The 21,634-nt window shown below is 51.5% G+C and overlaps 1 protein-coding gene across 1 annotated transcript in view; it reads left to right on the plus strand.

The window, feature by feature from the left end:
• igf1ra (insulin-like growth factor 1a receptor) overlaps window positions 1-21,634 on the plus strand; it is a 73,649-nt gene that overhangs the window by 40,464 nt on the left and 11,551 nt on the right. Inside the window, exons 3-17 of the mRNA XM_079743256.1 lie at window positions 8,174-8,474; window positions 9,985-10,121; window positions 10,770-10,914; window positions 11,812-12,020; window positions 12,358-12,484; window positions 12,831-13,066; window positions 14,102-14,269; window positions 14,672-14,879; window positions 18,737-19,038; window positions 19,427-19,569; window positions 19,862-20,027; window positions 20,167-20,269; window positions 20,444-20,514; window positions 20,692-20,921; window positions 21,592-21,634. The exon at window positions 21,592-21,634 is cut by the window's right edge and continues 62 nt beyond it. Coding sequence (XP_079599382.1) covers window positions 8,174-8,474; window positions 9,985-10,121; window positions 10,770-10,914; window positions 11,812-12,020; window positions 12,358-12,484; window positions 12,831-13,066; window positions 14,102-14,269; window positions 14,672-14,879; window positions 18,737-19,038; window positions 19,427-19,569; window positions 19,862-20,027; window positions 20,167-20,269; window positions 20,444-20,514; window positions 20,692-20,921; window positions 21,592-21,634 — 2,589 coding nt within the window. The remainder of the gene's footprint in view (window positions 1-8,173; window positions 8,475-9,984; window positions 10,122-10,769; window positions 10,915-11,811; window positions 12,021-12,357; window positions 12,485-12,830; window positions 13,067-14,101; window positions 14,270-14,671; window positions 14,880-18,736; window positions 19,039-19,426; window positions 19,570-19,861; window positions 20,028-20,166; window positions 20,270-20,443; window positions 20,515-20,691; window positions 20,922-21,591) is intronic.

Raw genomic sequence — 21,634 nt, forward strand, 5'->3', positions numbered from 1 at the left:
CGGTGGTATATTTAGGAATAAATCGACAAACAATTTGAATCGCCCACTGATAAGAAAGACGAGCCTCTGCAAATATATGCAGCTTTATCCTGTCTGGTGTATCATTGCTTCACAGCTTTCTTGTGTTTCGATTTTTCCATTGCTGGAGAAATGTTAATGTTAATGCTAACTGTATTCCATTTAATGAAAACATGATGTTTACATTCAAACAGTACTTGGGTTAATTCTGAATTGTACCTTACGGCATCCAAATAAATAGCAGTGATACAAGAAGAGAACCGGAGCAACCTCAGCCACGAGGTCTCTGTGTTCATCACCGCTGTGTTCATCACCGCTGTTTCTTTAACTGTGCTGAGAGCGGTAATAAAGACATCCGGTATTTTCACACTGGGGGCGGTGCTGCGTGTGCGTGTGTGTGTCTGTATGCGGGTGTGTGTGCGTGATAACAGACGGTAAAAAACAATAATACAAGCGGCAGCTCTAGCAAGCCCAGTCCTGAGGGGTAAAGGGAAGCGTATTGTGTGGGTGTGTGTTTGTGTGTGGGTGTGCATGTGTTTTTGCGTGTGAGCATGCGAGTGTTGTTGTGACTGAACACGGGTGGGGGGAAATGCCATGCATGCCTGAACACACAGACCAGCACATAGTTTGTGTGAAAAACACAGCACTGGTCTTTAGTGGGCATGGGAGTGGAAGAGACCCAGGAACACAACGATTGGCAGGGGTGAACGGGTTCACACACGTACCCACGTGCCAGTGCACCGACACACACACACACACACACACACACACACACACACACACACACACACACACACACACACACACACACACACACACACACACACACACACACACACACACACACACACACACACACACACACATCGAAACACACACCTTTGTTGGAGCAGAGATTTAGCCGAGCCCGGTGTGCGGCAGCTGTCTGCACGGAACCGGACACGCCCTCGTCATGACGTCATGCCCCCCCCCCCCCCCCCCCCCCAATCCTCTCTCCAAAACAAACCTGACAACCCCTCGCTTTGATCTGCACAATGGCTCACCCCTGGTGAAGATGAAACGCACCAGATCAGCCCTCTCCTTCTCTTTGTTAGGATCGGGGGGGGGGGCATAGGTGTGTGTGGTGGTACTCTGAGGGGGGGTATTGGGTAACGTCTGTCCTGAGCAGGGTGTTTGCAGGGTTTGGATTCTGTGTTGTGGTGGGCGCCCGTCGCTGTGTGGAGAGGAAGCCTCCTCCAGCGGGGCCTTCGGGGGCCCGGTCCGTCTGAAACAAGTGTCGGTATTGATCCTGTAGTGGGGGGAGGGGGGCGGCCGGATGAGGATGTGGGCTGATGGGGCCCCAGGGCTGGGAGAGAGGGGGTGTGTTGGCCCATGGTCCGGTCCTGGTGGGCCTGCTGTCAGCTACTGTTGTCCTGCTGTCCCGCTCCTCCCTGCTCCTCCTTCCTCCTCCTCTCTGCTCCTCCTTCCTCCTCCTCCCTGCTCCTCCTTCCTCCTCCTCCCTCCTCCTCCCTGCTCCTCCTTCCTCCTCCTCTCTGCTCCTCCTTCCTCCTCCTCCCTCCTCCTCCCTGCTCCTCCTCCCTGCTCCTCCTTCCTCCTCCTCCCTGCTCCTCCTTCCTCCTCCTCTCTGCTCTTCCTCTCGGTCCTTCACTCTCCTCCTCCCTGCTCCTCCGCCTTCCTCCTCCTCTCTGCTCTTCCTCTCGGTCCTCCTCCCTGCTCCTCCTCTCTGCTCCTCCTCCTTCCTCCTCCTCCCTGCTCCTCCTCCCTGCTCCTCCTCTCTGTTCCTCCTCCTTCCTCCTCCTCTGCTCTTCCTCTCGGTCCTCCACTTCCTCCTCCCTGCTCCTCCTCTCTGCTCCTCCTCCCTGCTCCTCCTCTCTGCTCCTTCTCCTTCCTCCTCCTCTGCTCTTCCTCTCGGTCCTCCACTTCCTCCTCCCTGCTCCTCCTCCCTGCTCCTCCTCTCTGCTCCTCCTCCTTCCTCCTCCTCTCTGCTCTTCCTCTCGGTCCTCCACTTCCTCCTCCCTGCTCCTCCTCCCTGCTTCTCCTCTCTGCTCCTCCTCCTACCTCCTCCTCTCTGCTCTTCCTCTCGGCCCTCCACTTCCTTCTCCCTGCTCCTCCTCCCTGCTCCTCTCTGCTACTCCTCCCTAGATAATCCACTACTGCCTGGAACATGCCTAATTCATTCATTTGCCAGAACCTTTTTTTATTAAATCTCAACTATTCTTATTCGTATTGTTTAAAAAAGTACTATAAAGTACAGTTTATCCATCCTTGTATCAAGCCCTGAACCAATAACCCAGGTTTGTTATTGGTGGAGGGTGAATAGACGCTTCTTTGTAGTCCTTGTAAGCTATCCTCACTGAGACGGCGGGCCTGTTGTATCGTTAGGCGTGATGAGTCATCGGACGTTCCCCGGGGTTCGGTTCCTGGCCGCCCGCCGCCCCGCAGGTATTCCCTGAAGGTATGCTTTCTCCTAGTCCGGGAAAAAGCTGTGCTTAATCACTATGGTTACGGTGCCCCCCCGATCCCTCCCTCCCTGCCTCTCTCCCTCCCGCCCGCACCAGAGAGGACTTGTTTACCATCTCTGCTCCAGACTCAATAACATGTCACTCACCGAGGCTGGAACCGCCCCCGCCTGCCTGCTATTGGTCCACTGGAAATCTCACAGTTTCCCCCCCTGCCACCCACCACCGGTCCTCTGTGAATAATGAATGATTTCCCAACCGTCTGTCCCACTTCCTATTCATCCGGAGGTGAAAATAATGGACTTATTTGTTTAATTCAGCCTTTCTTGTGTGATTTCGTTCCCTCGCATCATTCCCTCTCATTGTTGTCATCTCAAAAAAAGAAGCAGCATCAAATTCTTTCTTTTTTAATTGCCGTGTCTGTGTGTGTGTGTGTGTGTGTTTGTGTGAGTGTGTGTGCGTGTTAACACAGTAGTATTATCCTCTGCCGGGCGCTCACCGTCCAGCTGCACTGCAGTTGCACACGCAGCGCTCTGTCGTCGGGTGAAATAATAATGATAATATTACTGATGTAGTGTCCGCTCGCACCACCACACACCCTAACCCACCCTGCACCACACACACACACACACACACCCTGGCCACCCCCACCCTGCACCAACGCAGACAGTGTTGACAATGTTCTTTGCCAGACCTCTCTCTCTCTCTCTCTCTCTCTCTCTCTCTCGCTCTTTCTTGCTCTTCCTCCCTCTATACTGCTCTCCCTCTCTCTTTCTATCTCGGGTGTCGGGGCTGCTCTGTGGTCACATGACCACGAACCCCTGGCCCCCCCCGCTTGGATGTCATCCTCCGGACGTTCTTGCGTGTAGCGGAACGGTTCCTCCCGTTCTCCCTTACTTGTGTTGAGGAGCGCACTCACTGCGGCGTGGTTCTGGTGGCGGGGCTAGGGGGCGAGGCAGTGCAGACACATGTGTTCCCCTGTAGTCTAGAGTCCTGCGTGGGTCTCCAGCGAGGCTATTGTCTGGCCCGCCGTACCAAAGGGTGTAGCGGGGGGGGGGGGTCAGCGTGTCGCAGTGCGCTGGCGCACTGAGGGGCAGACTGGGTGGCTGCAGTGTCTGTGGGAGCGTCTGACCTGACTGCTGGGCTCCGGGAAGGAGCAGAGAGGGGAGGAGGAGGAGGAGGAGGAGGAGGGGGGCGCTGGTTGTATAACTACTGTAACACGCATCCCTCCCTGCACCTGATTGGACCTGACGTTCATGGCCGCGGGCGCTGCTCGTCCTGCGCTCCGAGTGCGGGCTTTTATTATTCCTCCTTTTTGTTTTCCTTTAGTTGCCTTTCGTGTTTGTTTGTTTTGTTGCCTCTCGGGCCAGGGTTTCCAGGCCAACTTCCTCCTCGCTGAGAATGTGTGACTTGTGCGCTGTAGGCGATTCTTTGAGTAGACATTGACATCGCGTTAATGCCAGGGTGGGCAATTTGGAGAAACCAGCCAGAGTGAGCGAGATTTTGAAAATTTGAAAAATCCAATCGGAAAACATCCCACCCCTCCCTTGAGACCTCCCTCCAAAGCCACGCCCCCAAAACACTTGACTAGATCGTTAGCCTTAGGTCTGTCTAGCCTTTAGCCGGTTATGCCCAATGAGTGCAGTGGCAGAGTGCAGGCAGGTGGCCGGGTAGGTAGACAGACAGGGAAGCCATCCAATCAATTCCTTCGGGCCGAATTAAATTATTGGACCGGCCTTGGACAGCCATAGACACCAGATGTTTTTTTAAGAATTGGATTTATTGATTGCTTGGTTGTCGTGATGTAAAGAGAAATTCCTCCAATCTGGCAAAAAAAAAATCGACTCTTTTGAATTATTTTTTCTTAAGTGTTTGGGACAAAAGGCTGTTTGCCATCTTACCCACGGGGAATACCAAGGGCTCATAATGGAGAGAGAGAGAGAGAGAGAGAGAGAGAGAGAGAGAGAGAGAGAGAGAGAGAGAGAGAGAGAGAGAGAGAGAGAGAGAGAGAGAGAGAGAGAGAGAGAGAGAGAGAGAGAGAGAGAGAGAGAGAGAGAGAGAGAGAGAGAGAGTCTCTTTCCCTTGCAACCATATAACCCATGGTGCCATCCATTGCATAGCTGTGCGTACAGAGCACTGGTGTGAAAATAGGCGCGCATCAGGAGCAGCTATATATAGACCATGGTACCCTCCATACCACAGGGTGGTTTGGTCACACGGCCGCAACCGGCTCGACTTATATGGATTGTTAGGCAGTTAGCCTTTTGTTAGCCGCACACAGCAGCTCTCACAGAGCCGCTCAGACACAGAGGCGCACGCATCCAGAGCGCTGTGTTTGGCTGCTGGAATGCTTGTTTGAAATTTCTCTCCATTGAGGAATCTGAGACCTCCCTCCGAGAGGTATGCTAGTTTGCCTTGGCTGCCCCCTATTGGCCAGATTCCACACTGGGTCATTCGGTGCAGGGTTTCTTTCCACATATTGTGTGGCTAGCGGTACTGCCTTTATTTAGACAAATGAGCACATTAGTCCCAGTTTAAGACGAAACACCTGCCTCCCACCGCAGGGCCACTTTCAGTGTAGATCTCCTTTCGGTTCTCAGCACAGGTCTTTATTCTCAGTTCATCCATGTCGTTGTTCATTTTTGTTTATCTTGTCCTCTGTGAGGTTGTCCGCTACTTGAAAACTTGATTTCCTTTAGGATACATAAAGTATTTTTCCATCTATACGAAAGTCCAGAACTGAAATAATAGTCAAAGATCTCAATGCTGATGGAATCAAAAGAAAACAATTAATTGTAAGTTCTAAAACTATACCAAAATAAATACAGCATACTATAGCATACTGTATTACATGTCTGCTCACCCTGAGCAGACAAGCGTCCTGAAGGAGTTTTTAATCCCATCATTTGCGATCTCTGGTCCTGTATTTTGTTATTGCGTAGGAACCGTGTCGATGAGCACAGTGGGAAGGTGGAGCGAACCTTCCCCTCTGTCACGGTGTTGTCACTGTGGGGGGCGTGCCGCGTTGCATGCTGCGTTGCGTGTCGCTTTGCTCTCACGCTTGTCTTGTCACATTCTCAACCTACAGAGATGTTTTGTTAAGCACCATGAAATATTCATGCTCAAGACGGGTGCTCTGGGGGCCTTTGGTCGGGGGGGTGATGCATTCATAAAAGGGATGATGTCCTGAACCGGGCACACATATCACCTTCCCTCCTCCTCTGTTCCTGACCTGTAACATCCAACCGACACAAACACACCACTGGGGAATGGATATAGGTGGTGATTGTGGATAGTATCGCTTTGATGCACACACAGATACAGACACACACACACACACAAACACACACACACACACACACACACACACACACACACACAGAGAAGCACACACACACACAGAAGCACACACACACACACGTACCAGTTTATGTTTTCCAACCCGTCGTATTTGGTTGTTGCTTTTTTTTTTGTGCCTTAGCCAGTTGCTAGGAAACCACCAGAAGTGTTGCTTCTTAATTCAGTTTGGTTGTTGGTTGGGTTTAAATCAGCACAGCTAAGCTTCCACCAGGGCCCTGGTAGGTCTCTGAATACCACTGAGGGAGAGGCACCACGGGTCCAAACGCGTCTGTATTAATAGCGCTTGTTTGTCGGAGGTTGCACAAAAAGTGTGGAAGGGGGATTTACTCTAATTACACGCTAACGGCTCATTAAAGGCAATGAGATTTATGGCACAAAGGTATAAGGGAGGTCCTAATCTGTAGTACTTTGACCCGGGCACCGAAACCTGTAACTAGCTGTGTGAAAAGGCTTGGATTGCAGGCCCCATTCCTTTCAGCACCTCCGGCCAAAAAAAGAAAAAGGCTATTTATCTTGCCGGATCCTCCCCAGACAGGACGCAGGGGTGGGGGGGATGTAACGGAAGCTGTTGGGTCTGGGTAAAGTGGACTGCTGGGAAAGTAGGACTCATGCCTGGTCGGTAGATTAGTACAACCCTGCGTTATCAGCTCCTGTCACCCTGCTTCTTTCTCTTCAACAACATTCTATCTGCTGTCCTCTCTGTCTCCTGTACATGCCAAGAACACAAACACACACACACACACACACACACACACACACACACACACACACACACACACACACACACACACACACACACACACACACACACACACACACACACACACAAAAACACACACACACACAAAAACACACACTCTATCTTTCACCTCCGTCAGTGGTGTCCATGACACGGATAAACACAAGTTCTCCAAGCAGATTGGATTATATTGTTTTTTTTCTAACCTTGCGGTAATACCCCTCTTAGATTCTTAAATCCCGAGCTCGGACCCTCGGGGGCGAGGGGTCCCGGGGGTCAAGGCTCCAAGGGCCAACCGCTCGTCCTGAGGACTTCCTCAACGCTCAATAAACACAGTGTGTGTGTGTGTGTGTGTGTGAGACACTCAGTAAACAAGACAATTATGTTATCCATGTTGAGTAACGGAGAGAGAGAGTGTGTGTGTATGTGTTGAGTAACAGACTCAGAGTTCATTTGAAACACCCCAGTGTTCTCTACACAATCACCTCCCTGTCAGTTCCTCGCTTGGACGGACAGTCATGAAGCTCTTGAAAGTGGCTCTTGCTCTCGCAGTCGAGAGTTTTTATTTCATATATTTATCTTATAGATGTACTTATTTCCTCTGGTCCGAGTCGTGGTTGTCAGCCCCATTTGGAACTGTTTATCTGTCAATGATGGGGGTATCGTTTTGTTACCAGAAGAATTTCTAATGTTTTTTTTTACTGCAGTTCATTTCTGTATCCAGGAAGCTAGATATAAGGGAGTCTTTGTGTGTGTTTACCCCCCTGTGTGTTTATTACGTTCATCTTGTTGTTCAGATGGATGGTGCAATGGTTTTTGGGCTCAAAGTCAGATTATAGGAGGTCCTTAGAGGCTTTCAACTGTACAGTGATAGAGCAGACCCCCCCCCCCCCCACAATCGAACACACACACTCACACACACACACACACACACACACACACACACACACACACACACACACACACACACACACACACACACACACACACACACTTTGCCTGCTTCTTCCTTCAAAATTCCCATCCATGAAAACAACAGTGCAAAAATAGAATACAATATACATTAGTTCCTAGGTGAGCCCTGCTGTTCACCAAGGCTTTTAGCACCCCCATGATCCCCGACTCCATGGGCGACGCGGGCTGATTATCATTGTACAGCTCACTAATCCCTCCTCCTTACCTCTGGAGGCCAGCCAGGCCCAGACACGCACACATGCCCACACACACAAACACAAGTGAACACGCAAGACTGCATCAAAATAAAAGCGAGCACTTGAGGCTGAGTCACCATCGTTGCATGTTATGTTCTCTGGTGCGAGGCCGCGTCGAACACAGCGTCCCGTGGGATTTGAAACGGTGCTGTTGTCATGTTTGCACAACAATTCATCTGATGCTATAGACTCCGCCATCTCATCGATCTGGGGTTTCCAAAACATCTGAGCAGCACCACTCATTTCTTATTTACAGTAAAACTGACGTGCATAATTGCTTTGCGTTCATCGACCTTTTCACTCCCACCAAACTGACTGGCTTCTCTCTCTCCCTCTCTCTCTCTTCCCCCCCCCCCCCCCCCCCTCCCCCATATCGTCTCCTCCAGTTTGCCCGGACGCCTGCAAGCAGGCCTGTTCGGACCGGGGCGAGTGCTGCCACGGGCAGTGCCTGGGCAGCTGCTCGGAGCCGCACAGCGACACGGCGTGCTCGGCATGCCTGCACTACTACCACGAGGGCCGCTGCGTGGCCCACTGCCCGCCCGGCACCTACAAGTTCGAGGGCTGGCGCTGCATCGCCATGGACCTGTGCTCCCGCCTGCACCTGCCCAACGACAATGCCTTCGTCATCCACGCCGGGGAGTGCATGCCCGACTGTCCCCCCGGGTTTACACGCAACGAGACAAACAGGTGAGGACTGAAGGACGGCAACCCTTCATTTACATTCACATTCAGGGCGATTAGAAGACGCCTTTATCCAAAGCGACTTACAATAAGTACATTTGTCAGAAGGTGAAGTAATAAATCACTGTCGCTACAGCAAGGTCAGTGTTTAACACAACACGCAGCCCGTTGCCAGTACTTTGGGTCCTGGCAATCGTTGGGTGTTGTTGTATTAGAGGAACGGCTTGTTATCATGAGCGCGTGCCGTACATTTCTCACCAACTCCTGGTCTCTCACTGGAGACGTAAGTCGCTCGGCGGCCTGAGCCAGGTCTCGTGGATGTTTCACGGGGAAATGTCGCCAACTACGGTAGAGCGGGAGGAATTTCAATAACAACACGGGCAGAGATCGCTCGTTCTCTGAGAGAGAGAGAGGGAGAGGGAGGGAGAGGCTGGTCTCAGGTTACACGCGTCTTTGCTTTCCTCCCGCTGTGTTTCCAAAACAAGGAGGCTATAGAGAGGGTCTGGCTGGAAGCTTTACTGGATCGTCTGGTAGAAATCAATCGGTTGCTAATCAATGGCACCTCCTGATAAATCCCATTCCCCTGCCCCTAGATAGAAACTGTAAACATTTTATGAAAATCATGATGTGTTAACACCGCCCCTTTCTGATCTAGTATAGCTGTACTCTTGCATGTGTTCAGTCAAGTGATGCATAAAAGCTGTTTTTCATTTCAAATCACCTTCTGGGTCTTTTTCATGCCAAAAGGCATTCAGGGCCATGTATGGAATGTTCCTGACGGGAACGCCGTAAACGGCTCGGCCCGGAAAACATGACACGTAGCGGATGGGCTGCCTGGGACTGAGCTTCACCTGCCTGGGATTCTTTAGTCTGAGAGAGAGAGAGATCCTGAAGCTTAAAGGCCCCGAGGCAAAGATGCTTGTCAGGTTGTGATGATCCAAAGAGGAGGAACAGGCTGAACCCGCTGCCCTGTGCCCAACTCGCTCCATTGGTTGGATTTGTTGCAGATTAGCATAGCTCAGAGGATTCCGGGAGGGATTTATCCCAACAATATCTTAAACCACGACTAAAACCGCTTGACATTCACCCTGCTTGCCGTGGAAGTGGGATGAAAGATGCCTCTGTTCGGGACTCAGGGAGGCAGACCTTATCCGCCGTGTTGTGATTCGTCACGTCGCAAACGTTCCATGTCGAGTCCTGCCGCTGTATAATTCCTTGGCCACACAACGTGTGTTTTGTCTCCGAGGTCAGGGCAGCAGTGAGTCACTCTCTGGACACAAACAACTCAGGCCAGCTCAGGGAGGGGGGGGGGGGGAGAACCGATCCAGCCCCTCTCGTCTGAAGAGTGGCCCCGCGTTACCCTGTGTGAATGTGTTCTCATGTCGTCCAGAGAGCCGGGGACGTGACTTTTGCATAATGATGAGACAGCAAGGGCCCCGATCAAGCCCTCCATCTCTGACATTCTCCCCCCCCCCCCCCCCACTTCACCCTCTCCCCACCTTTCGCCCCCACACAGCATGCTCTGCAGCGCGTGCCATGGCCTCTGCGACAAGACGTGCTCGTCCACCATCATCGACTCTGTGGACGCGGCCCAGGGCCTGCAGGGCTGCACCGTGATCAAGGGCAACCTGCTGATCAACATCCGGCGAGGAAGTGAGTACGCCGCCGCCGGCGCCACACCGCCGCACCTTCTGCCATTCCTGATCCACTCGGAGCTCAAAGCACAATGTTAATGAGTGGCACCCTATGGGGACGCTAGGGTACAGCGCAGTGGCCTGCCCGCTGAAACAACACCACGCACAGAAGCTGGTGAGCGGGAGCGGCTGTATTCCGACATGTAAACATGAGTGTTTTAGTGTGCTAGGCTGTATGAGGGGATGGTTTAAAAGAAGTGTGTATTGCTCTTTTTATGTTGGATTGCATCACGCTACGGTTTTGTACGAGAGGGGGGTGGGGGGTCACATAACGGGGCATCGCAACCTGCTGCACCGTTAACTCAATAAGCGCATCGCAGCGCTGTGTTATTTACAGTAATGCCCGCCTGACAGCCTGGCTTACGTGCTTATCTGTAGCGATGACAATGCTTATACAACCTCCGTATTAATACACACTCTTGATTCCCAAAGCACAGGTTTCCTTGGCTTGTGTGTGTGTGTGTCTGGTGTTCTATCTTGAGGGAGTGTTCCTGGGTTGAGAGTCAGGAGTTATAAATAACCGTGTGTGTGTGTGTGTGTGTGTGTGTGTGTGTGTGTGTGTGTGTGTGTGTGTGTGTGTGCGTGTGCGCGCGTGCGCGCTCCTCAGACAATATAGCGTCTGAGCTGGAGAGCTTCATGGGGCTGATCCAGACGGTGACAGGCTACGTGAGGATCCGCTACTCCCACACCCTGAGCTCGCTCTCCTTCCTCAAGAGCCTGCGCTACATCAACGGGGAGGAGCTCATGGACCAGTAAGCCCCCCCCCCCCCCCCCCCCCGTGTGTGTGTGTGTGTGTGTGTGTGTGTGGTTCATAAAATGCAATGGTCTAACAATCAGGGCTTGAGAACGAAATGGGAAGTACGTTTAGAACACAACATACCAAAAATATCCCAAAATAAATAATAATATAGTTTTAATTTATCACTCATCTCATCACTCATCCGGGGTCAGGTTGTGGGGGCCACAGCTCTAAAAGGGGGGCCCAGACTTCCTTTTGCAGGGCCATATATAAATATATATATATACATACATATATATATACCATCAGCTTCACACAATACCTTGCATACAGTGCAGACATTTCCTAACAAAAGTTTATTTCATTGAACATGATAAATAAAGTATCTTATAATCTAAAATTATTCATTTATATTTTTGGGATGGAAGAGAAAAATAATCTTCAAACCCCTCAATGTTTGTACGCATGAAACATTCTACACCCCTCAGGACACACACACACACACACACACACACACACACACACACACACACACACACACACACACACACACACACACACACACAGCATGTATTGTATCTCTCCTGGTTAGGATGATAGGAAGTGATGATAAGTGTGGCACTAAAGAAACTACTAAGGAAAGGGAACTGTCAATAAGGGCATCTAAGATGGTCTGGTGCCCCTGGGGACAGATCACACACTCGCCCCCTTCCTACCAATCTGGTTGACCCCCCCCTAATGGGGTCAGACTACGGCTGGGGAGGATGTCATGGCATGGTGCTGGGATTAAAATGGCGGCTGGGATTTTGCCTGTGTTGTGATTTCATCGACCGCAGTATGACCCCAGTATTAAGGAGCACACTATTGTCACATCCTTAAGAACCTCCCCCGTCTTCTCTCCGTCCATCAGGATGTATTCCTTCTCAGCCATCAACAACCAGAACCTGCAGTTCCTGTGGGACTGGTCCACGCACAACCTGACGGTGCGCGCCGGGCGCCTATTCTTCCAGCTCAACCCCAAGCTCTGCATGTCGGAGATCCACAAGATGTGGGAGAAGACTGGGGTGCCCGAGAAGCGCAAGGAAGGGGACGTCCGGAACAACGGCGACTGGGCCAGCTGTGAGTGTTTCCACGGGAACCTGAGCCTGTGTCTTCATACCCGTCGACACTAGTTGATTTAGTGAGAGGATTTTATTGATAACATTGTTGCAAACTAGTTGGTATGCATTGTGACTGAGTTATCAACTAGGGGTAACCCAATTGGACCTCAGAGAGCTATTTTGTGGAGACTTTAAGTCACTTTAGAAACAAGTGTCTCAACGATTTAGAATATGTGAATAGTTAATGTTTTTGTGTTCATTACCTATGCAAACATATGATTTCTGTTTATTTCGCAGTAGTTCTATCTTTTTTATGTTGCTCATTGTGTGTGTGTGTGTGTCACGTGTTTCAACAGGTGAGAGCGATACCTTGACGTTCAAGTCCAACACCACAACCAGCGACACGATCAAGCTGACCTGGGAGCGCTACCGACCTCTGGACTACACAGACCTCATCAGCTTCATCGTGTACAGCAAGGAGTCGTAAGTTTCTTACAACCACGAGGTCCATTGGCGCTTGGAAACCTGCATGGTGTTTACTCTGTCATGTTGTCACTGAAGTCCTGCATAAGCATAGGTACACATGTGGAATGTCTTGCTCTAGTTTATGAATTCATTCAATACTACAGGGAAGAATTGGCTCACTAAAAAAAGCAGAAACTTATGTTTTTCTATTGATCCAAACAAGAAAAAAGGAGAAAAGACAAGTTGTCTTATCTATTCAAAGTAAAAGGGGATGTCGTATCCAAAGAGCAATCGTCCCATTTTTACTGTGCGTATGGACCCAATACTGCGATTGAAATGCCTTTTATTTGTTCCTCTCTCCCAGACCCCACCAGAACATCACCGAGTTCGACGGTCAGGACGGGTGCGGCTCCAACAGCTGGAACATGGTGGACGTGGACCTCCCCCCGGATAAGACAGCGGACCCCCAGGTCCAGCTGAAAAAGCTGAAGCCCTGGACCCAGTACGCCGTGTTCGTCAGAGCCATCACCCTGCAGAGGGACGACAAACACATCAAGGGTGCCAAGAGTGAGGTGGTCTACATCCGCACCAGCCCGTCGCGTGAGTGTGGGGTACCTCATTCTACTACTGCGACAGGGGATAGCCCATAGCTGTATGAGCTGCTGCTGATTGTTATTTCTTGGTGGTCTTGGGCGGCGAATCATCTACACCAGGGGTCAGCAATCTTTCCAAGATGCAGTGCCAGTTTGAGATTTTTTCGTTAATGAATGTGCCTTAAACAACAATATATTAAATATTAAGCTGAATTATGACCAAAAACATTTCCAGAAGACCTGGAACTGTATCATTTCCATATAGTCTACAATCATGCATCAACATTTTAAAAAAACTTTTTTGTTATATTTGCAACATGGGCACACAAATTATAATTACATGTATCCCATCTTAAAACACCACTTTTAGAAACTCATTAAAAAACATATTTGCACTTTGAGAAATGTAAAAAAACAGAATATATGAGAATGTTGGAACCATCCACATCAATATCTTTAAGACATGTACAGCTTTGCAAAACCATGTGAAGGCAATGCATACATAACACTTGCAATAATATTTTAAATATTTTCTCTCTCTATTACTCACAACATAGGTTTAAAAACTATTAATTGATCCCATTTCAGAACACTTCTTTCAGTAACTCATTTAAACATATTTGCACTGGGAGGAAATGCCCCCAAAAAAGAATAAAGTGCAAAAAAATCGGTAGTAATGAGTATGCTGCCGAATTGTGCGGTGAATTTTTTTAATAAAACAATAAAAAATAAAAATGACGATTTTTAATTTTTTTTCTCAAGTGTGCCAATGATTATGTTGCCACGTGCCAGTGGTGGCACGCATGCCTAGTGTTGCCGACGCCTGATCTACATTATGCAGCTCAGCGGATGTGATTGGTTTAGGGAATGTTGAACCACTCTGGTTTTCCAACCACTCCTCCCACGTGCCACTCTGGTGCTGAAGGATTTGATTATGAGGAAGAACGAGCAAACGGTCAAATGAAAGGTTCCTCATCGGCGGGCGAATTTGATTTGCATCTCTTTGCATATTTCCATTCTCTCTTGGTGTCGTCGTTTCCAGAGCCGTCGATGCCCAAGGACCCGCGCGCCTTCGCCAACTCCTCCACCAAGCTGGTGGTGCGCTGGGCGCCGCCGATCTCCCGCAACGGCGACCAGATCTTCTACCTGGTGCGCTGGCAGCAGCAGCAAGAGGATCGCGAGCTCTACCTGCACAACTACTGCTCCAAAGGTCCGCCCTTCGCCCAGTCATCGATCCTCCCCACAGGACACATGAGTCACCCGGTAACCGGGGACAACCCGTCCAATCGCTGGCTCTGGTTGAATAAGTCTGAAGGATAACGGCGGTTTGTTTTAACTGGACACGTGGGCCGCTCTGAGACATTCAATTTATTTATTGAGCAACAGGTTGTTATTTTATATGAGGGGGATTCCGGGTGATTAATAAATGTCTAATTGGATCCTGTCAAAGTTATACTGCTACTACAATTTACGATCCAACCACGATAGTTGATCTGGGTCTACTCACACCACAGCACACACTGAGAGCAAACATTAACCATTGAATACTGTGGAGGAAAAACCCAGTATAGTCTCCAAGTTATCCTAAACACATGGGCCTTTCCCTCCACAGAACTCAAGCTCCCCATCCGCCTCTCGGCCACGGGCCTCACGGACCTGGACGAGAACTCCAAGCCCACCAAGTCGGACCTGTCCGGGGCGGAGAAGGGCCAGTGCTGCATGTGTCCCAAGACGCCGGAGGAGAAGGGCCGGGAGCAGGACGACCGCGTCTTCCTCAAAGCCTTTGAGAACTTCCTCCACAACACCATCTTTCTGCCCAGGTAACGACAGCGGCCTCTTTAAGTCTGCTGTTGTCCGCCCCTTCGCGTTTCCTCTCACACACACACTCTAGTTGGGTTGGGCGCTGAAAAGGCCTGGTGTCCTGACTGTGACGGGTCAAAGTGAGGACCTGTGTGTGTGTGTGTGTGTGTTGGTGTAGCAGCAGCTCCTGCTGTTGTCCGGATGGAGAGTTTATGGCTGGCTAGTTGGGTTCTGGAATGACCCCCACTATGCTGGGCCCTTTGTGTGGGCGAGAGGAGGATGAGGACGATGAGTCACGCTGAGTCTGGTTTTCCAAAGCCCTTCCTTCTCTCAACGCTCTCGCGGCTCCCAGTCACCACGGCAACGGCGGCAGCGGGAGGATGCTGGGAGCTAGCGGGCTGCAGTTAGAGTACAAACAAACCCCGGGAGGGAGGGGTGATTAAGGAGTCTGAGGGGCTCCGGTTTGGCCGCACACGCTGTGCTCCACCCGGGCCTTTTGTTCACCACCACCACCACCAGTACCATAACCACCACCACCACCACCACCGGTACCACCACCACCACCACCACCAGTACCATAACCACCACCACCACCAGTACCATAACCACCACCACCACCACCAGTACCATAACCACCACCACCACCACCACCATAACCACCACCACCACCGGTACCATAATCACCACCACCACCACCACCAGTACCATAACCACCATAACCACCACCACCACCGGTACCATAATCACCACCACCACCACCACCAGTACCATAACCACCACCACCACCAGTACCATAACCACCACCACCACCGGTACCATAACCACCACCACCACCACCACCACCAATACCATAACCACCACCACCAGTACCATAACCACCACCACCACTACCACCAACACCACCACCTTCACCACCACAATCATCACCACCACCAGTACCACTACCACCAACACCACCACCCGTACCCCACCCCCCCCCCACCACTAGCACCACCAACACCACCACCTTCACCACCACCACCACCACCATAACAATTACCACCAACTCCACCAACTTCACCACCACAATCATCACCACCACCAGCACCAGCACCACCATAACCACTACCACCAACACCACCACCTTCACCACCAGCACCTCCACCAGCACAACCCCCACCAACATCCCCACCCCCTCCACCACCAACACCACCACCACAACAACCTCCACAGGCCTGCTGCATGGACATCTGTGTGGTGTTATGGTTCTACCTTGCTCCGGGCTATGGATGCCTCGCCGTTTCAAACAAACAAACAAGACATTCCAATCGCATGAAGCCAGGCACACGCAGGCAGCTCATTCTGCTCCGTCTGATCGGCCTGTTTGTGTTCAGCGAGGCTGCAGCCCATTTTTTCTCTCACTCGGCACATTTGTCCCAGTTGTGGCCATTCTTGTTGCTTTCTACGGAGCTGAATCTTTGTGTCCATCTCCGTCCGTTCATTCGACCGTGACCAACACGACGCTTTCTTCATCCACTTTTTTGGTGCAGTCTCAAAGACATTGGTCGTCACGATTGATCGTCCTGGAGCACATCAGTGGCGGGACGGTGCACTGCTACCTGAGTACGGTGTAACCGTTCTCCTGGATCCCCAGTGCCTGTGTGAAGTGTACGGCCTGGTCACAGGTCACTGTTGGAGCCTGCTGTGTGTGTGTGTGTGTGTGTGTGTGTGTGTGTGTGTGTGTGTGTGTGTGTGTGTGTGTGTGTGTGTGTGTGTGTGTGTGTGTGTGTGTGTGTGTGTGTGTGTGTGTGTGTGTGTGTGTGTGTGTGTGCACAGGCTCCTTCCACTGCGACAGAGGCAGTAAAATCTCCCACACACACCCCTCCAGAGAATGGGCCTTGGGTTTCCAAAGGTCCAGGATTTAAGAGAGCCTGCCGTTCGGGAAACAAGAAGACTGATGACAAAAAATAAAAATGTCCAGAAAGTAGAAAGAAGAGGAAATGTTTTCCATTTTGTCCCCCTCCCCCTGGCCCATTTGGCACTCCACCCCCTCGCATGCCTCATTTGTCTGCAGCCTGTTTTTCCCCCTCTCTCTCCATCCCTCTCTGTCTCTCTCCCGCTCTCTGTCTCTATGAGTCAACCAGCTGCCAGGAAATGTACAGCGAAGCTAACTGGTATTTACATGAATGAGGGAAGAAGGAAGTCCCCCATGAGTTGGCGAGGAGAGAGAGGGAGGGGGAGAGAGAGAGGGGGAGAAAGAGAGGGAGAGGAAGGGAGTGAGGGAGGGAGGGATTGAGAGGGAGAATTCTTGTGCCCCCGCCTCCCTCCTTCCTGGCACATTGCGTGACTGTATCAGCTGACTGGAACAGGGAGCTGGACCACCTGCCCCCACTAATGCGTGGCTGCGGGCCGGTGTCGGGATTCGGCCGACGTTTCACTTGATCTCCAAAACGATGATGTGTTCCCGTGAAGTAATAGTGCATGAAGGGGCAGTACGCGTCTGCGTAACCGCGGTTAGGGCCTGGCGTCGGCTTGTGTTGTTTTCTGGCCGAGGACAGCGACTTCAGTCACGGTGCTTCTTTGCTGGATCCCAGCGTGTGGAGGTATGCAGAAAAACACCACTCGTGGAGACGGGCGGTGGGGGGGCGGAGGCCGACGGGGAGGGCTCCGGGGCTCTGGCTGTGAGGCGGTCAGCTCTGGGGTTTGGCTGGGGAGCGTTGGAGCCGCGGCCCTTCCTCCCTGGCTGAACCCAGGTACCTATGACACGCATGAGAACTGGTACTGTACGGTTCTCACAGCCGAAGCAGGCCTCCCGGGCCAGAAGGAGTCTTATAGCAGCACTCTTTCCATGGAGGGGAAGGGGTGGTGGTGGTGGTGGTGGTGGTGGTGGTGGTGTCAATGTCAGACCAAACCTTCCTTCCATAAGTGTGTAGGTGTGTGCGATTGTTTCCCGACTCGATTTTGTCGGCAGATTTTCACGGCAGCTTCCCTGAAGCAGTTGAATGGCATCGTTAATAGTAACGGATCCCTGTTTGGACGTCTTAACTGTTGAAGTCGTGAGATGGAATGGAATGTTGACAGGAGCGCTTCACGGCTGGCCGTGGTTCCCACAGAGCCGTCTGTGTCTACACTTTGGTTTGTGTTTCGTTTTATTGCAAGTGAGACCTTTTCTCCCTCGGGTGCCCGTCAGGAAAGCATCCGTGACATTTTGTTTAATGCACTTGTGTCTCTATTGGAACGCAGCGTCCAGCTCTCTCACTCCGGGACTCATAATTGAATCACCATGCGTTTTTCTTCCACTATCTTATTACATTTCCGATGGATGGCATTCGTTTTTCCCGGCCCTTGACAACAGCCTCACACACATATCTCATAAAGGAAGAGTCATTTAATTGATTGTGGCAGATTTAAATCTGCATGAAGGTGATGAATGGAAGAGTACTGCCGGAGATGGAGAACAAGGATTTACCATTTTCCTTTTCTCTATTATTTTTCTCTCCTTTTTTCTTTTGGTCTGTCTTTCCCCGACTGTCTGCAACTCACTGTGCTGCTCTCTGACCCTGTTCCTCAACACAACCCTCCAGGGAGCCATGATGTTCACACTGGAGACATGACCTTTCACACTCTCACAAACACAAACAAGTGGACAGTTTATACAGACCTCTTACTGGCGTTGACCTGTTTGAATCCACTCCATCGCAGCTGAGTTGCGTCTGTGCATGGCACACGTTGATGTCAGCGCTGTCGGCAGCCGCTGTCTGAGGGTAAAGGTGTACCCCATGAAGTGTCTGTTTTGGGGGGGGGGGGGGGAGCAGGGTGAAGGCCCCTGTTCTGCCTCCCTGTTTCACGCGACTCCCGTCGTGTCGTTGAAATCATCTGATCCTCTCTCCCACCCTAGACCCCCCGATCGGCGGCGGCGGGACATCTTCGGCGCGGCCAACGGCACGCTGACGTGGGACAGCCCCGGTAAGGGCAACGCCTCCGCCTCCCCCGCGCCGGGCCCCGAGGGCGGCAACGGCACGGCCGGCTTCCCGCCGCCCCAGGACTTCCCCTTCTTCGACGGCCGCAGCATGGTGGAGCACATGGACGTCCAGGACCTGAAGCCCTTCACCGTCTACCGCATGGACATCCATGCCTGCAACCAGGAGGTCCGCAGCTGCAGCGCCGCCGCCTTCGTCTACTCCAGGACCAAGCCCGCAGGTGAGGACTCCCCTGGGGGGACCGCCCGCTCTCCCGCCCCGTTGTCACAGAGGGAGTCAGTCACTTTGGTTTGACCTTCATTTCAACAGGAAGTCTCTTTGAGATGAGGCGCTGTTTTCAAAAGAGCTTTGTGTACAATTAATGTTAGCAATACCATTCATACACGACACAGGCATATACAATTTACAATGCAAAGCCCCCAAACTAACATATTTTATACATTTAAGAAAAGTGCTTGCACTCAACCTCTACGTGGTAGAGATGGAAACTGGCTGAAACGGGTGTGTCTCGCTGAGGGAAGCTCTGCAGATTGTTCCACAGAAGACAGACTCATGAAGTGCGGTCTGGTCTAGGGAGTTTCTCAGACTCTGACTCTCTCCCCCATCAGACAAAGCCGACGACATCCCAGGACCGGTGGCCTACGAGCTGGACGAGAAGACGGAGGGCTGCGTGATCCTCCACTGGCCTGAGCCCAGCAAACCCAACGGCCTCATCCTCATGTACGGGATCAAGTTCCGCCTCGGGGCGGAGGTGAGTCTGAGCGCACGTCTAATCACCGGGATAACGCAGCCTCTTGGCAGCAAAAGCAGCACGGTTCGCCTTTTGGACTTGATCCAAGGTCGAAACCAAGACAAATCAAGATTTGTTTGGGGTTTTCACAAAAAAAAGGTTTTTCTCCTTAATCAAAACAATACCAAGAGTACACAACAAAAACAGCCATCATCAATTATAATGTTATAGTTCAGGTTGACGTTGTGCTGGAGGACCCTGTCCTGCCTGCTCCTGACCCGTGCTTGTTGCTGCCCCCCGTTTCCCGCTTCAGGCCGAGAAACACGAGTGCGTGTCGCGCCAGCAGTTCCACGAGCACCGGGGCGCCCGCCTCAGCAACCTGGGCCCGGGGAACTACTCTGCCCGTGTGCGCGCCATCTCTCTGGCGGGCAACGGCTCCTGGACCGAGACGGTCTACTTCTACGTGGCCCCGCCCAAACGTACGCTTACGCCACCCTCACAGACAACGCCGACACTGACTGCAACAGCTACCACAACAACAACACAAATGTGAACTGTTTTAACAAAGCGCGGTGTGCGTGAGCTGATGCCTTGTGCTGCTGCCGCTCTGTCCTCCAGGTGAGTACGAGGTGACCCTCTACCTGGCTGTCATCATCCCCATCATCGTGATCGTCATGATCATCGGCCTCCTTACCGCTCTCTTCTTCGTCAACAAAAAGAGGTACGCTCCCTTCCTTCCTTTCATGACCTTTCCAAGGCCTTTCCAAGGGCTAATAACCTGTGGTGTGAAACATCACGTCCCGAATGCCGACCACTTAGTATCGATTCAAAGGTTTAGATCCCAATGACTTAAGTTCTGCTGCAGTGATTGTAAACTGTTCGTTTGACCCTACAGAAACAGTGACCGGCTGGGAAACGGAGTCCTCTACGCCTCGGTCAACCCAGAGTACTTCAGCGCAGCTGAAAGTAAGACGGCGTCATCAGCGCACCAGTCTATACAAAACAGCTGCTCTCTTGGTTCCCCTGTGCCTGTAACCTATCCACGTGTTACAGGCCCGATACAGTCACGCAGGCCTACATCCTGCCGCGCCACAGGTGTTCCCCTCGCTTTAACCGGCCGCCGTGTGTCCGTCTGTCCGCCAGTGTACGTGCCGGACGAGTGGGAGGTGGCCCGGGAGAAGATCACCATGAACAAGGAGCTGGGCCAGGGCTCGTTCGGCATGGTGTACGAGGGCATGGCCAAGGGCGTGGTGAAGGACGACCCCGAGACCCGCGTGGCCATCAAGACGGTGAACGAGACGGCCAGCATGCGGGAGCGCATCGAGTTCCTGAACGAGGCCTCGGTCATGAAGGAGTTCAACTGTCACCACGTGGTAAGCGGGCGCCGGGAGGGGGGGGGGGGGAACTTGTGTAGCCTAAAGGAAGGCCAGGGCGGTCGTGTCGTGTCTTCGGAGACATGAGCGAGTGGAGCAAATATTTGGTGCGGCCTTGAAAATGTGAATGTTAAACCCCATAATAACCCAGTGATCTCACTTCCTGAGTTGCACACCAGTCGCTGGTTTACTGGCAGAGCGCTTTTACGCTTTAGACTCCACATAAAACGGCAATAAATCGACATAGAAGTGGGGCTGTGTCTCAAGCTGCCGTGGAACGTTGCGCTGGAAGGTTTGGTGGAGGGGTTGATGGATCATGGGGATGCTTGTTGTTCTGACACGCCTGCTGCTGGCTGCTAGGGCTTCAGGCTTTAGTTAAGCTCAACGCATCTCTGCAGATTGCTTATTATTCCTGTTTGTTAACATAGAAAACAAGCATAGTACCAATCATCATTGACCTTCATCCTAAGGTAATCAAATATGTAATGCGGTGCGACATATACACCTTAAATATTACATGGTTTAATGTTAATAAGTGTGCCCTTGTATAATAAATCACATTTTAACTGCATTGCCGTCGTTGAATGATCTCATTTTGATTTAAGGGCTCAGGCTAATAACAACATTCCGTACAGTTACTGTAAACTATGCTGCGTTGTGATTGGTTCAGGTGCGGCTGCTGGGCGTGGTCTCGCAGGGACAGCCAACGCTAG

This window comes from Pollachius pollachius (assembly GCF_949987615.1).
Source record: "Pollachius pollachius genome assembly, chromosome: 9".
Classification (NCBI taxonomy): domain Eukaryota; kingdom Metazoa; phylum Chordata; class Actinopteri; order Gadiformes; family Gadidae; genus Pollachius; species Pollachius pollachius.